Consider the following 13,032-nt stretch of genomic DNA (forward strand, 5'->3'; position numbering starts at 1 on the left):
CTTTCACTTTGTTTTGAATGTTCTTAATTGGAAAATGCAAAATTAAAATATAATAAAAAACTTTTAAAAAACTGCATTGTCGGTTAGGGGCTCGTAAGTTTTTCACTGTAAGGTCCACACCTGTTGTGTTCGGAGTGACTAATACAATTTGATTTGATTTAGTTGCTGTATGTTTATTTAATATATTTAATATATTTTACATAGGATAAAATGTATAATTGAATAACTAAACCTAATCATTACTTGACTGTTCTACTGTTGACTATGTACTGTCTTCTTCCAGAGATCCAACGTGTTGAAGTGATTTTAACAACCTGAGACATGGCTTCTACAAGACAATCTGCTTTAGAGTACATTACAAATGGAAGGCGACGTCTCATTGGAAGGCTCCAGAATCTGCCCCTCATTGTGGAAAACCTGTTCCAGCGCAAGGTTCTTCACGAGGAGGAAGTCAGTAAAATTCAGGCTGAAGTTGACCATTTTGACCAAACCAGAAAAATACTGGACTGGGTCTCGGCCAAAGGAGAGGTTGCATGCTACGAGTTACTGACGATTCTAGACATCACAAGGAAGAGGACCTTAGATGATGCTGACTTACAGCAATGGATCAGCTGCTTCCCCTTCGAGGAAGACCCAGAGATGACAGACTACCTTGTTGGTAAGTTATCATATCATATCCTATTAGTATACACTATATAGTATACAAATGGCTGGGCTGAAAATAGCTGTTGAAATGTGTCTTTCAAATATTATTTTAGGTGTGGTTAATTTAGCTTATTGTGCGACTCAGTGAACAGGGTTTGTACTTTTGGCACTATTCCTTTGGTTCCATGGTGCTGGGGAAGCTATTTGAAGAGCACATTGAAGGGGGTTGTACCTTTTTAGATTGGTCATCCTTGTTTACGATGAACAATGTCCTTTTCATGAAGTAAAAATGCCTTTATTATAATGGCATGTTCAATAGAGATTTGTGTCCTGAAACATGTCAGAGTTTTTATAGATATGTAGATATTGTTCATTTTTGTTTTTACTGCCCCTCGGTTCTTCTTGTTTTTGATTACCATGAATCCCAAAAAGATCCAATTTAATCTCTTCCCTTAATACCCTTATTTTAGGTTCAAAACCCTGTCACAGATATCAGACACAGCTGAAATGTAAAGCACGGAAGATCACAGAGGGTGCATGGACACAAAGCTGTAGTCTCCTACCAGAGAGATGTAGAAATGATGGGACGTTCTCTTACACCCCTCTTGTGTTAGATACAGATGTGTGTTCATCTCTCTCTAAAATTAAAATGAAGAATAAAAAATGCAAGAAAGCTCGGCCTAAAAAGCTAAAGAGCTTCATCCCCTTGGCCAAACAGGAAACATCCCCAGCTGACCTGCTTAAAACACATGAGAATAAAATCCTCCTGGTTGGAAAACCTGGAATTGGAAAAACATCAGTCACCCATCAGATGTTGAACCTCTGGGCAGAGAAAGATCACAGAGAACTAGATTACATGTTTTATTTTGACGTGAGAGACATTTCACACAGAAAAGCCATGAGCCTGGAGGACCTTCTCTTTAACATGTACAGTGAGCCAAACGAAAGTAAAGAAGAAGTGTTACAGGATATTAAGAAGAACTCTGAAAACGTTGTCATCATATTTGATGGAATCACAGACCTCTCCTCTCTGTCGGTAGTAAAGGACCTTGTGGAGAACCTCCTCCCGGATGCAAAGGTTGTGACCACATGCAGACCAGATCAATCGGAAGACTTCCTGACAGACTGGCCCACAGACTGGTTCAGAGTGGAGGTGAAAGGGTTCAGTGATGAATCCATCAGGGCTTATTTAACACAGATGCTGAGTGCTGAGCCTGACTCCTTGAGCAGTGTGTTAAACAACCTAGAGTTGTTCAGTCTGTGCCATGTCCCAATGTACGCACTGATGGTGGTTGCCTGCATTTATTTCCCTACATCAGTGGCTTCTAAACAGACATGCACTATAACTGAAATGTACATCAACATCCTCCGTCACTGCATCCAAAAACACAGTGGCAAACGACTGGAAGATCACAATAAGTGTCTCAAAAAAAACAGAGAGAAAATATTGTCTTTGGCAGAAATTGCTTTTGATGCAACAAATGAGAAAAACATGAACTTGACAACACTGAGTTGTGAAGAAAGCAGTGTCCATTTTGCGTTCTTGGGGGCATTTATGGTTAACATTTCACCCACAGAGTCATTCACTTGCGCTGCATTTCTCCATTATACAATGCAGGAGTTCTTTGGTGCCCTTTGGCTCTTACAGAATCCAGACAAAATCAGAGAGGTTCTAGAGAAGTGCCAAACTGAAGAATGGAAACACACAAAACACTTAATTCCTTTCCTGTGTGGGCTTCTGAATGAGAGGAATACTAGATTGGTAAACAGTCTAGTTCCAGCTGAACAGATCAAGAAGACATCAGATTGGTTCTTCAAGGAAGTGGTGAACACATTTCTTCCATCTCAAACAAACCAAGATCATGCAGAAGGTGGTGCTCCCGAGTCTGAGAAAGATCTTCTGTTTTTGTGTCAGTGCTTGTATGAATATCAGTCTACTGAGGCCTGTCTGCTTCTCCTGGACAAACTGGACTATCATCTAGACCTGAGTGGAGAACATCTTGATCCTCACCAGTGCTGTGCAGTCTCTTATGTGACAAGTCAGTCTGCAGAGAGAAAGGTTGGCTTGGACCTGAACGGCTGCACTGTGTCAGACCAAGGAGTAAGGCTGATACTGGGCTCTCTGAAGAATGTCAGACATCTTGGGTAAGGTTATTATCTGTGTACAAACTAACCTAGTCAAATAAAGATTGGTAATCACCAAACCATTCATACAACTACTTTAATTCCTTGTTTGTATCTCTGTAAATTGAAAAACTGTCTCAAGACTTTTCCCTACTGATTAAATCACCCCCAAATCCCTGCAAATAAGTTATCTTGATGAATGCAACACACACTATCAGTAATTTACTGAGTTAGTTATTAAGATGAAAAAACCTTTGGCTACTTCAAAAAATGTAAGATTTAACTTAAAAATCTTGTCTGTTTTCTGATGATATATCTGACCCTTCAATGCATGTCAGACATCTTGGGTAATATTTGTTTTGTCTAATTCTAAGCAACCCATCTTTAAAAAAATATATCTTATATTCTCTTCCCTTCAGATACTGAGTTATAAACACTTCTTTGTCATGCTACTTTGAAATAATCTGTATAATCTCATTTATAATCTATTCTCTTTTAAAGACCATCCTCTGATGATTCATCTGACCCCTCAATGTTGTGTCAACTCTGGACAACTTTGCTGAGCAGTGAGGCAGAGATGGACTTCACCAGCTTACTTGGTATCTGTGGAAATGAGTTGCACCTTCCAGTCCAGGGTGAAGGACGAGTGTTTGAGAGAGCAGAAGAAGTGATGAAGCAGAGTCTAGAGAGGGTTCATCTCTGTGTACACTGGGATCAGAGAACTGTTCTCAGTAAAGCTCTCAGCAAAACCATCTTAAAGTGTCTACCAAATATCAACAAACTCAGGTGAGTATCATCCAGCACCATATCGGTCAGCATCATCCAGCAACATATCAGTCAGCGATCAGTATCATCCAGCAACATATCGGTCAGCGATCAGTATCATCCAGCAACATATCGGTCAGCGATCAGTATCATCCAGGAACATATCGGTCAGCGATCAGTATCATCCAGCAACATATAGGTCAGCGATCAGTATCATCCAGCAACATATCGGTCAGCATCATCCAGCAACATATCAGTCAGCGATCAGCATCATCCAGCACCATATCGGTCAGCGATCAGTATCATCCAGCAACATATCAGTCAGCGATCAGCATCATCCAGCACCATATCGGTCAGCGATCAGTATCATCCAGCAACATGTGTCTGTTTCTGTTGTTGTAGTGTAGTGCAGTATGTCTGTTTCTGTTGTTGTAGTGCAGTATGTCTGTTTCTGTTGTTGTAGTGCAGTATGTCTGTTTCTGTTGTTGTAGTGCAGTGCAGTATGTCTGTTTCTGTTGTTGTAGTGCAGTATGTCTGTTTCTGTTGTTGTAGTGCAGTATGTCTGTTTCTGTTGTTGTAGTGCAGTGCAGTATGTCTGTTTCCGTTGTTATAGTGCAGTATGTCTGTTTCTGTTGTTATAGTGTAGTGCAGTATGTCTGTTTCTGTTGTTGTAGTGCAGTATGTCTGTTTCTGTTGTTGTAGTGCAGTATGTCTGTTTCTGTTGTTATAGTGTAGTGCAGTATGTCTGTTTCTGTTGTTGTAGTGTAGTATGTCTGTTTCTGTTGTTGTAGTGCAGTATGTCTGTTTCTGTTGTTGTAGTGCAGTATGTCTGTTTCTGTTGTTGTAGTGCAGTATGTCTGTTTCTGTTGTTGTAGTGCAGTATGTCTGTTTCTGTTGTTGTAGTGCAGTATGTCTGTTTCTGTTGTTGTAGTGCAGTATGTCTGTTTCTGTTGTTGTAGTGTAGTGCAGTATGTCTGTTTCTGTTGTTGTAGTGCAGTATGTCTGTTTCTGTTGTTGTAGTGCAGTATGTCTGTTTCTGTTGTTGTAGTGCAGTATGTCTGTTTCTGTTGTTGTAGTGTAGTGCAGTATGTCTGTTTCTGTTGTTGTAGTGCAGTATGTCTGTTTCTGTTGTTGTAGTGTAGTGCAGTATGTCTGTTTCTGTTGTTGTAGTGCAGTATGTCTGTTTCTGTTGTTGTAGTGCAGTATGTCTGTTTCTGTTGTTGTAGTGCAGTATGTCTGTTTCTGTTGTTGTAGTGCAGTATGTCTGTTTCTGTTGTTGTAGTGCAGTATGTCTGTTTCTGTTGTTGTAGTGCAGTATGTCTGTTTCTGTTGTTGTAGTGCAGTATGTCTGTTTCTGTTGTTGTAGTGCAGTATGTCTGTTTCTGTTGTTGTAGTGCAGTATGTCTGTTTCTGTTGTTATAGTGCAGTATGTCTGTTTCTGTTGTTGTAGTGCAGTATGTCTGTTTCTGTTGTTATAGTGCAGTATGTCTGTTTCTGTTGTTGTAGTGCAGTATGTCTGTTTCTGTTGTTGTAGTGCAGTATGTCTGTTTCTGTTGTTGTAGTGCAGTATGTCTGTTTCTGTTGTTATAGTGCAGTATGTCTGTTTCTGTTGTTGTAGTGCAGTATGTCTGTTTCTGTTGTTGTAGTGCAGTATGTCTGTTTCTGTTGTTGTAGTGCAGTATGTCTGTTTCTGTTGTTGTAGTGCAGTATGTCTGTTTCTGTTGCTGTAGTGCAGTATGTCTGTTTCTGTTGTTGTAGTGCTGTATGTCTGTTTCTGTTGTTGTAGTGCAGTATGTCTGTTTCTGTTGTTGTAGTGCAGTATGTCTGTTTCTGTTGTTGTAGTGCAGTATGTCTGTTTCTGTTGTTGTAGTGCAGTATGTCTGTTTCTGTTGTTGTAGTGCAGTATGTCTGTTTCTGTTGTTGTAGTGCAGTATGTCTGTTTCTGTTGTTATAGTGCAGTATGTCTGTTTCTGTTTTTGTAGTGTAGTGCAGTATGTCTGTTTCTGTTGTTGTAGTGTAGTATGTCTGTTTCTGTTGTTGTAGTGCAGTATGTCTGTTTCTGTTGTTGTAGTGCAGTATGTCTGTTTCTGTTGTTATAGTGTAGTGCAGTATGTCTGTTTCTGTTGTTATAGTGTAGTGCAGTATGTCTGTTTCTGTTGTTGTAGTGCAGTATGTCTGTTTCTGTTGTAGTGTAGTGCAGTATGTCTGTTTCTGTTGTTGTAGTGCAGTATGTCTGTTTCTGTTGTTATAGTGCAGTATGTCTGTTTCTGTTGTTATAGTGCAGTATGTCTGTTTCTGTTGTTATAGTGCAGTATGTCTGTTTCTGTTGTTGTAGTGCAGTATGTCTGTTTCTGTTGTTGTAGTGCAGTATGTCTGTTTCTGTTGTTGTAGTGTAGTGCAGTATGTCTGTTTCTGTTGTTGTAGTGCAGTATGTCTGTTTCTGTTGTTGTAGTGCAGTATGTCTGTTTCTGTTGTTGTAGTGCAGTATGTCTGTTTCTGTTGTTGTAGTGCAGTATGTCTGTTTCTGTTGTTATAGTGCAGTATGTCTGTTTCTGTTGTTATAGTGTAGTGCAGTATGTCTGTTTCTGTTGTTGTAGTGCAGTATGTCTGTTTCTGTTGTTGTAGTGCAGTATGTCTGTTTCTGTTGTTGTAGTGCAGTATGTCTGTTTCTGTTGTTGTAGTGCAGTATGTAGATTTTGAAAAGGCTTTTAAAGTATGACTACAATAGATATATAAATGCCTGGACTTGTATCGCTCGTCGGAAGAAGTGGACCAAGGTGCAGCGTGTCACACCCTGACCATAGTTTGCTTTGTATGTTCTGTGTTTTGGTTGGTCAGGGTGTGATCTGAGTGGGCATTCTATGTTGTATGTCTAGTTTGTCTGTTTCTATGTTTGGCCTGATATGGTTCTCAATCAGAGGCAGGTGTTAGTCATTGTCTCTGATTGGGAACCATATTTAGGTAGCCTGATTGGTGTTGGGTTTTGTGGGTGATTGTTCCTGTCTCTGTGTTTGGCCTGATATGGTTCTCAATCAGAGGCAGGTGTTAGTCATTGTCTCTGATTGGGAACCATATTTAGGTAGCCTGTTTGGTGTTGGGTTTTGTGGGTGATTGTTCCTGTCTCTGTGTTTGTTGCACCAGATAGGGCTGTTTCGTAACACAGCGTGTTCATGATCTTTATTTCTCACTAAAACAACAAACAAAATGTCACAGAACAAAAAACAACATCCCACAACCTAAGGTGGGAAAACATGCTGCCTAAGTATGATTCCTAATCAGAGACAACGGTAGACAGCTGTCCCTGATTGAGAACAGACTTCACTGCCCACATGAACAAATACTTTCACTATAGAATACTACAATAAAGTATCCAAAACACTACAGTAAAGTCTGCAGTCTAGTATGGTAGTATTTTTTAAAGAAGACATTACAACAACACAAGAGACACACATGACAACAGTATTCAGTCTGTTAAAGAGGCAGCAGTCACATTCTCCATGCTTCTATCTGAACATAGACATTCTTGTGTTTTATGGGTCACAGGTTTACCCCTCTACAACATCAGAGAGGATCCCCTGAAAGACTGGAGACAGAAGAGAAAGCAGTCCTACTAGATTTGTGTCTACAAGCAGCACTAGATCACACAGAAACATTCCAGAGAACTGTGAACACACTGCTGTCACTGTTCTCTGTGTATCAAACTGAGAGATATGACATCCTGCTGGATCTGTACTCTCATGTGAAGTACAATAGGAATCAAACAGCCAGGAGTATCCTTCCATCATGGAAGCCACTTTACCAGTCAGCTCCTGCAGTCTGGTCCATAGACCTCTCAGAGAGAAAGGCCTCCCTCCTCCTAGAGGTGCTGAAACTCCAACCAGGGAAGAAACCAGTAGAGCTGAAGGACTGGTCAGATGAAGAGAGTGAAGTGAGGAGTTTCCTTCAGTGTCTGCCCTACATCTCACAGCTGAGGTGAGTGAGTTTATCCAACAAGAGTCCATATATCACTGACCTGGTGTAGATAGTATTCATGGTTTACACTGTCTTTATCTTGTTAATACATGCACATATGAAGAAGCTGTAGAAACTCTAATTCACTAGGGATTTAAATTGAACAAATTTCCAATTCATAGTTGTATTGTTTTAAAAGATGGAGTCATGTGGTGCTATTAGTTTTCAGTTCCCCAACCCTGTTACTCATATCAGTCCTCGTCACTCACCTGTTTATCATCTGTGTTTTAAACTGTTTGTTCAGATTTTGTTATAGAATTTTGTAATCAATGTTCATAAATTTAAATTCTCTTAATCGGTCTGCTACCCAGAGGTGGTAAAGTTCTGGTCTTAAATTAAACAGACAGAATTCCCAGCTCACAATTGATCAAATCCAAGTTTATTAGCGAGAGCTCTGCTGTGCATATACAAAGACGTTCCTTATATAATATTATTTTAACCTACGCACATACATACACACTAACATTAGGATTCTCTCTTTTTTCTCCTGAAGTCCCACCACAGTTTATTACCACTCAGCTGACAGTTTCAATCTCCCCAAGATACGAGAGCTCTGTCTCACCAGATTTACAGCCGGGTCGGTTCAAACATGAGTTAATGAGACATTCCTCTCTTCCCAGGTCCACACAACATCTACTCCCTAATGGTTAAGTTTCCGGATTTAATCATTTATCTTCATAAAATCTTTTAACAGATTTTCTCTACTGAAGGACATAAAGAGGACAAATAGAGAGAAGACATTCCTACTGAATCTGTGTCTTCAAGCAGCTCTCCATGAGAGAGAAACCATACAAACAGCTGTAGAGAAAGTGTTGTCGCTGTCTAAAGTATATCACAACCAGAAATGTGATTTCCTGCTGGATCTGTTCTCACATGTGAAGGACTATGAGACTCAAACAGGCAGGAGTGTCCTTCCAGCATTACAGCCAGTTTACCAGTCAGCCAGTCCTGCAGTCTGGTCCATAGACCTCTCAGAGAGAAAGGCCTCCCTCCTCCTAGAAGTGCTGAAACTCCAACCAGAGCAGAAACCAGTAGAGCTGAAGGACTGGTCAGACGAAGAGAGTGAAGTGAGGAGTTTCCTTCAGTGTCTCCCCTACATCTCACAGCTGAGGTGAGTTGGATAAGTACATTTCAGGGGTTGTAGTTGTCTGTCCCTGTATTTCCCTTTAGAGATGATGCTTGTAGCTTTCTGCAGTAACTTAATAATTAAATATACACATACTGTTTGGAAAATATGCAGTCTTTGTAGTCATGATTTTAAGGAACAATTGAAGTGAATGTTGAGTTTAGAAAGATAGTCATTGTATTTTACCCTCCATAATGTGACCATCAGAAATGCATATCATATCTCTCACATATTAATCTATTTGTTGTTAAACTGTTCTTGCAGTTTTACTCCACCACAGGATCAGAGAAGATCCCCTGAAGAGAGGACAAAGAGAGAGAGGACATTCCTACTGAATCTGTGTCTTCAAGCAGCTCTCCATGAGAGAGAAACCATACAAACAACTGTAGAGAAAGTGTTGTCACTGTCTAAAGTAAATCACAACCAGAAATGTGATTTCCTGCTGGATCTGTTCTCACATGTGAAGGGCTATGAGACTCAAACAGGCAGGAGGGTCCTTCCAGCATTACAGACAGTTTACCAGTCAGCCAGTCCTGCTATCTGGTCCATAGTCCTCTCAGAGAGAAAGGCCTCCCTCCTCCTAGAAGTGCTGAAACTCCAACCAGAGAAGAAACCAGTAGAGCTGAAGGGCTGGTCAGATGAAGAGAGTGAAGTGAGGAGTTTCCTTCAGTGTCTGCCCTACATCTCACAGCTGAGGTGAGTCTGAACATGTGGTGGTTAGTGATTATGTGATACTAGTGGTTATTATCTTGTAGAAACATTTGACATATTAAACTTCGTGTTGGTAAATCTTGTAGCAGTATTGTTAGAGAGGGGTAAAGGTAAAGATTTTGTTGGGGCGCCAGGCAGGTATTAACCCTGTAGAAAGGAAAAGAGTAGGATAGAGAGAGACCCACTACCAGACACACACACATCAGCAGAAGAGACTGTCTAGAGTGTAGCCTGTTAGCCAGATAGCCAGCGGAGAGAAAAGATAAGACACATCATATAAAACACCCATCACAGCACAGGGGGAACCCCACCAATAATACCTCATACAATAATGATGGCAGAGCAATTTAACGGCAACTTCCTAGAAGCAATTTACAAGAAAGAACCCAGTCATCAACATGAGAGGATTTGCAGTAATCTGTATTTCCTCCCAGTGGAGGAGTGCAGAGGGTATGAATGGTGGGGGGTCATAGACAAACAAATGCCTTAAGATGTCCACAATCTTCTGGGCCACATGTCATTAGTACCACATATATACAGTTCAAATAACAAGACACAATAAACTGGCAAGAAACCTCCCTTTAACTAAAATGTCAACCCTAATACGTCTGGCAGGGCAATGATAGTCCAGCCACGCTGAACCTCAAAGGGAAAAGCATTGAAAACATTGATAAAGTCTGCAGCAGTGTAAAGCACTGGAGAGAGAGAGAGGGGGATGAGAGAGAAGAGAGAGAGAGAGAGAGAGAGAGGGGGATGAGAGAGAAGAGAGAGGGAGAGTGAGAGAGAGAGAGAGAGAGCGAGAGGGGGAGAGTGAGAGAGAGAGGGAGAGAGAGAGGGACGAGAGAGAGAGAGGGACGAGAGAGAGAGGGACGAGAGAGAGAGAGGGACGAGAGAGAGAGAGGGACGAGAGAGAGAGAGGGACGAGAGAGAGAGAGAGGGATGAGAGAAAGAGAGAGAGGGACGAGAGAGAGGGACGAGAGAGATAGGGGCTAGAGAGGGCCGAGAGAGAGAGAGAGAGAGAGAGAGGGACGAGAGAGAGAGAGGGACGAGAGAGAGAGAGGGACGAGAGAGAGAGAGACGAGAGGGACGAGAGAGAGAGGGACGAGAGAGAGAGGGACGAGAAAGAGAGGGACGAGAAAGAGAGAGAGGGGGACGAGAGAGAGAGGGACGAGAGACGAGAGGGACGAGAGAGAGAGAGAGAGGGAGAGAGAGATGGAGAGAGGAGGGAGAGACAAGAGAGGGAGAGAGGGAGAGAGGGATGAGAGAGAGAGGGATGAGAGAGAGCGGGACGAGAGAGAGAGGGACGAGAGAGCGAGAGAGGGATGAGAGAGAGGGACGAGAGAGAGAGAGAGAGAGGGACGAGAGAGGGGCGAGAGAGAGAGAGGGCCGAGAGAGAGAGAGAGAGGGACGAGAGAGAGAGAGAGAGGGACGAGATAGAGAGAGAGAGAGAGAAAGTTAGAGGGAAGAGAGAGAGTGAGAGGGAAGAGAGAGAGAGAGCGAGAGGGAAGAGCGAGAGAGCGAGGGAGAGTGCGAGTGAGAGAGAGAGCGAGGGAGAGTGAGTGAGAGAGAGAGTGAGAGCGAGAGAGAGTGAGAGGGAAGAGAGAGCGAGAGGGAAGAGAGAGAGAGCGAGAGGGAAGAGAGAGAGAGCGAGAGGGAAGAGAGCGAGAGAGCGAGAGGGAAGAGAGAGAGAGCGAGAGGGAAGAGAGAGAGAGAGCGAGAGGGAAGAGAGAGAGAGTGAAGTAAGAGAAAGAGAAAGTTAGAGAGAGAGAGTGAGTGAGAGGGAAGAGAGAGAGAGAGAGAGAGAGAGAGAGAGAGAGAGGGAGTGAGAGTGAGAGGGAAGAGAGAGAGAGAGCGAGAGGGAAGAGAGAGAGAGAGAGAGGGAGAGTGAGGTAAAAGAGAGAGAGAGAGAGGGAGAGTGAGGTAAGAGAGAGAGAGAGAGAGGGAGAGTGAGGTAAGAGAGAGAGAGAGAGGGAGAGTGAGGTAAAAGAGAGAGAGAGAGAGGGGGAGTGAGGTAAGAGAGAGAGAGAGAGAGAGAGAGAGAGAAAATAAACCAGAGTTGTGCAGCATCACCACTATCAATCTGCCCCCCAGAGAGTCTCCTTTCTGACTGCTGATGCAAAGTGGCAGCACACGGTGAAGGCTCTGTATAAAACTACACATGTTGGTGAATCTGGGAACATTTATCAGCCCATTTTCTGACGTAACTAATGATGCATTACTAAATCTCACAGATAGATAATGTGAATGTCTCTAAAAATGAAATACTTTAACATATAACCAAATCACATTATGTAAATGTTTAACTACTTCATATATCTTTATCTATGACTGGTTTCATGTGTTCATCCATGTCTGAATCAGATGTTACTGTCCTTGTTGCAGTTTCTGTCCACGGAGGTCTGATTCCTCAAAGCAGATCAAGTTCCTGGTGGATCTCCTGTCTCAAGCAGCAGAGTGGGAGGAGCAGACAGGAGAGAAGACACTGAAGCTGGTATCATCAGTGTGTACTTACAGCACCTTTCCTTATCGCCATGGAGACAATTCTGAACAGAGTGATTTCCTGCTGGATCTGTACTCACATGTGAGGGACTATGAGACTCAAACAGGCAGGAGTGTCCTTCCAGCATTACAGGCAGTTTACCAGTCAGCCAGGCCTGCAGTCTGGTCCATAGACCTCAGAAAGAGAAAGGCCTCCCTCCTCCTAGAAGTGCTGAAACTCCAACCAGAGAAGAAACCAGTAGAGCTTAAGAGCTGGTCAGATGAAGAGAGTGAAGTGAGGAGTTTCCTTCAGTGTCTGCCCTACATCTCACAGCTGAGGTGAGTCTGAACATGTGGTGGTTAGTGATTATGTGATGCTAGTGGTTATTATCTTGTAGAAACATTTGACAAATAAAACTTCAACTGTTGGTAAATCTTGTAGCAGTATTGTTAGATAGGGGTAAAGGTAAAGATTTTGTTGGGGCGCCAGGCAGGTATTAACCCTGTAGAAAGGAAAAGAGTATGATAGAGAGAGACCCACTACCAGACACACACACATCAGCAGAAGAGACTGTCTAGAGTGTAGCCTGTTAGCCAGATAGCCAGTGGAGAGGAAAGATAAGACACACCATATAAAACACCCATCACAGCACAGGGGGAACCCCACCAATAATACCTCATACAATAATGATGGCAGAGCAATTTAACGGCAACTTCATAGAACAATTTACAAGAAAGAACCCAGTCATCAACATGAGAGGATTTGCAGTAATCTGTATTACCTCCCAGTGGAGGAGTGCAGAGGGTATGAATGGTGGGGGGTCATAGACAAACAAAGGCCTTAAAATGTCCACAATCTTCTGGGCCACATGTCATTAGTACCACATATATACAGTTCAAATAACAAGACACAATAAACTGGCAAGAAACCTCCCTTTAACTAAAATGTCAACCCTAATACGTCTGGCAGGGCAATGATAGTCCAGCCACGCTGAACCTCAAAGGGAAGAGCATTGAAAACAATAATAAAGTCTGCTGCTGTGTAAAGCACTGGAGAGAGAGAGAGAGAGAGGGAAGAGAGGGAAGAGAGGGAAGAGAGAGGGAAGAGAGAGAGAGGGAAGAGAGGGAAGAGAGAGAGAGAGGGAAGAGAGAGAGAGAGAGGGAAGAGAGGG

General features: G+C 42.5%; 2 protein-coding genes across 2 annotated transcripts in view; both read left to right on the plus strand.

Annotated features, from left to right (window-relative positions):
• Positions 1-13,032, plus strand: part of LOC110513232 — a 122,658-nt gene that overhangs the window by 91,702 nt on the left and 17,924 nt on the right. The gene's annotated exons all lie outside the window — the stretch shown is intronic.
• The window catches only part of LOC110510945, a 30,650-nt gene continuing 17,924 nt past the window's right edge, over positions 307-13,032 (plus strand). The window contains exons 1-7 of the mRNA XM_036989416.1: positions 307-658; positions 1,116-2,790; positions 3,271-3,555; positions 7,078-7,506; positions 8,240-8,656; positions 8,936-9,367; positions 11,765-12,199. Of these exons, the coding sequence (XP_036845311.1) occupies positions 322-658; positions 1,116-2,790; positions 3,271-3,555; positions 7,078-7,506; positions 8,240-8,656; positions 8,936-9,367; positions 11,765-12,199 (4,010 nt within the window). The 5' untranslated portion in view covers positions 307-321. The remainder of the gene's footprint in view (positions 659-1,115; positions 2,791-3,270; positions 3,556-7,077; positions 7,507-8,239; positions 8,657-8,935; positions 9,368-11,764; positions 12,200-13,032) is intronic.

This window comes from Oncorhynchus mykiss, chromosome 10 (assembly GCF_013265735.2).
Source record: "Oncorhynchus mykiss isolate Arlee chromosome 10, USDA_OmykA_1.1, whole genome shotgun sequence".
Lineage (NCBI taxonomy): Eukaryota > Metazoa > Chordata > Actinopteri > Salmoniformes > Salmonidae > Oncorhynchus > Oncorhynchus mykiss.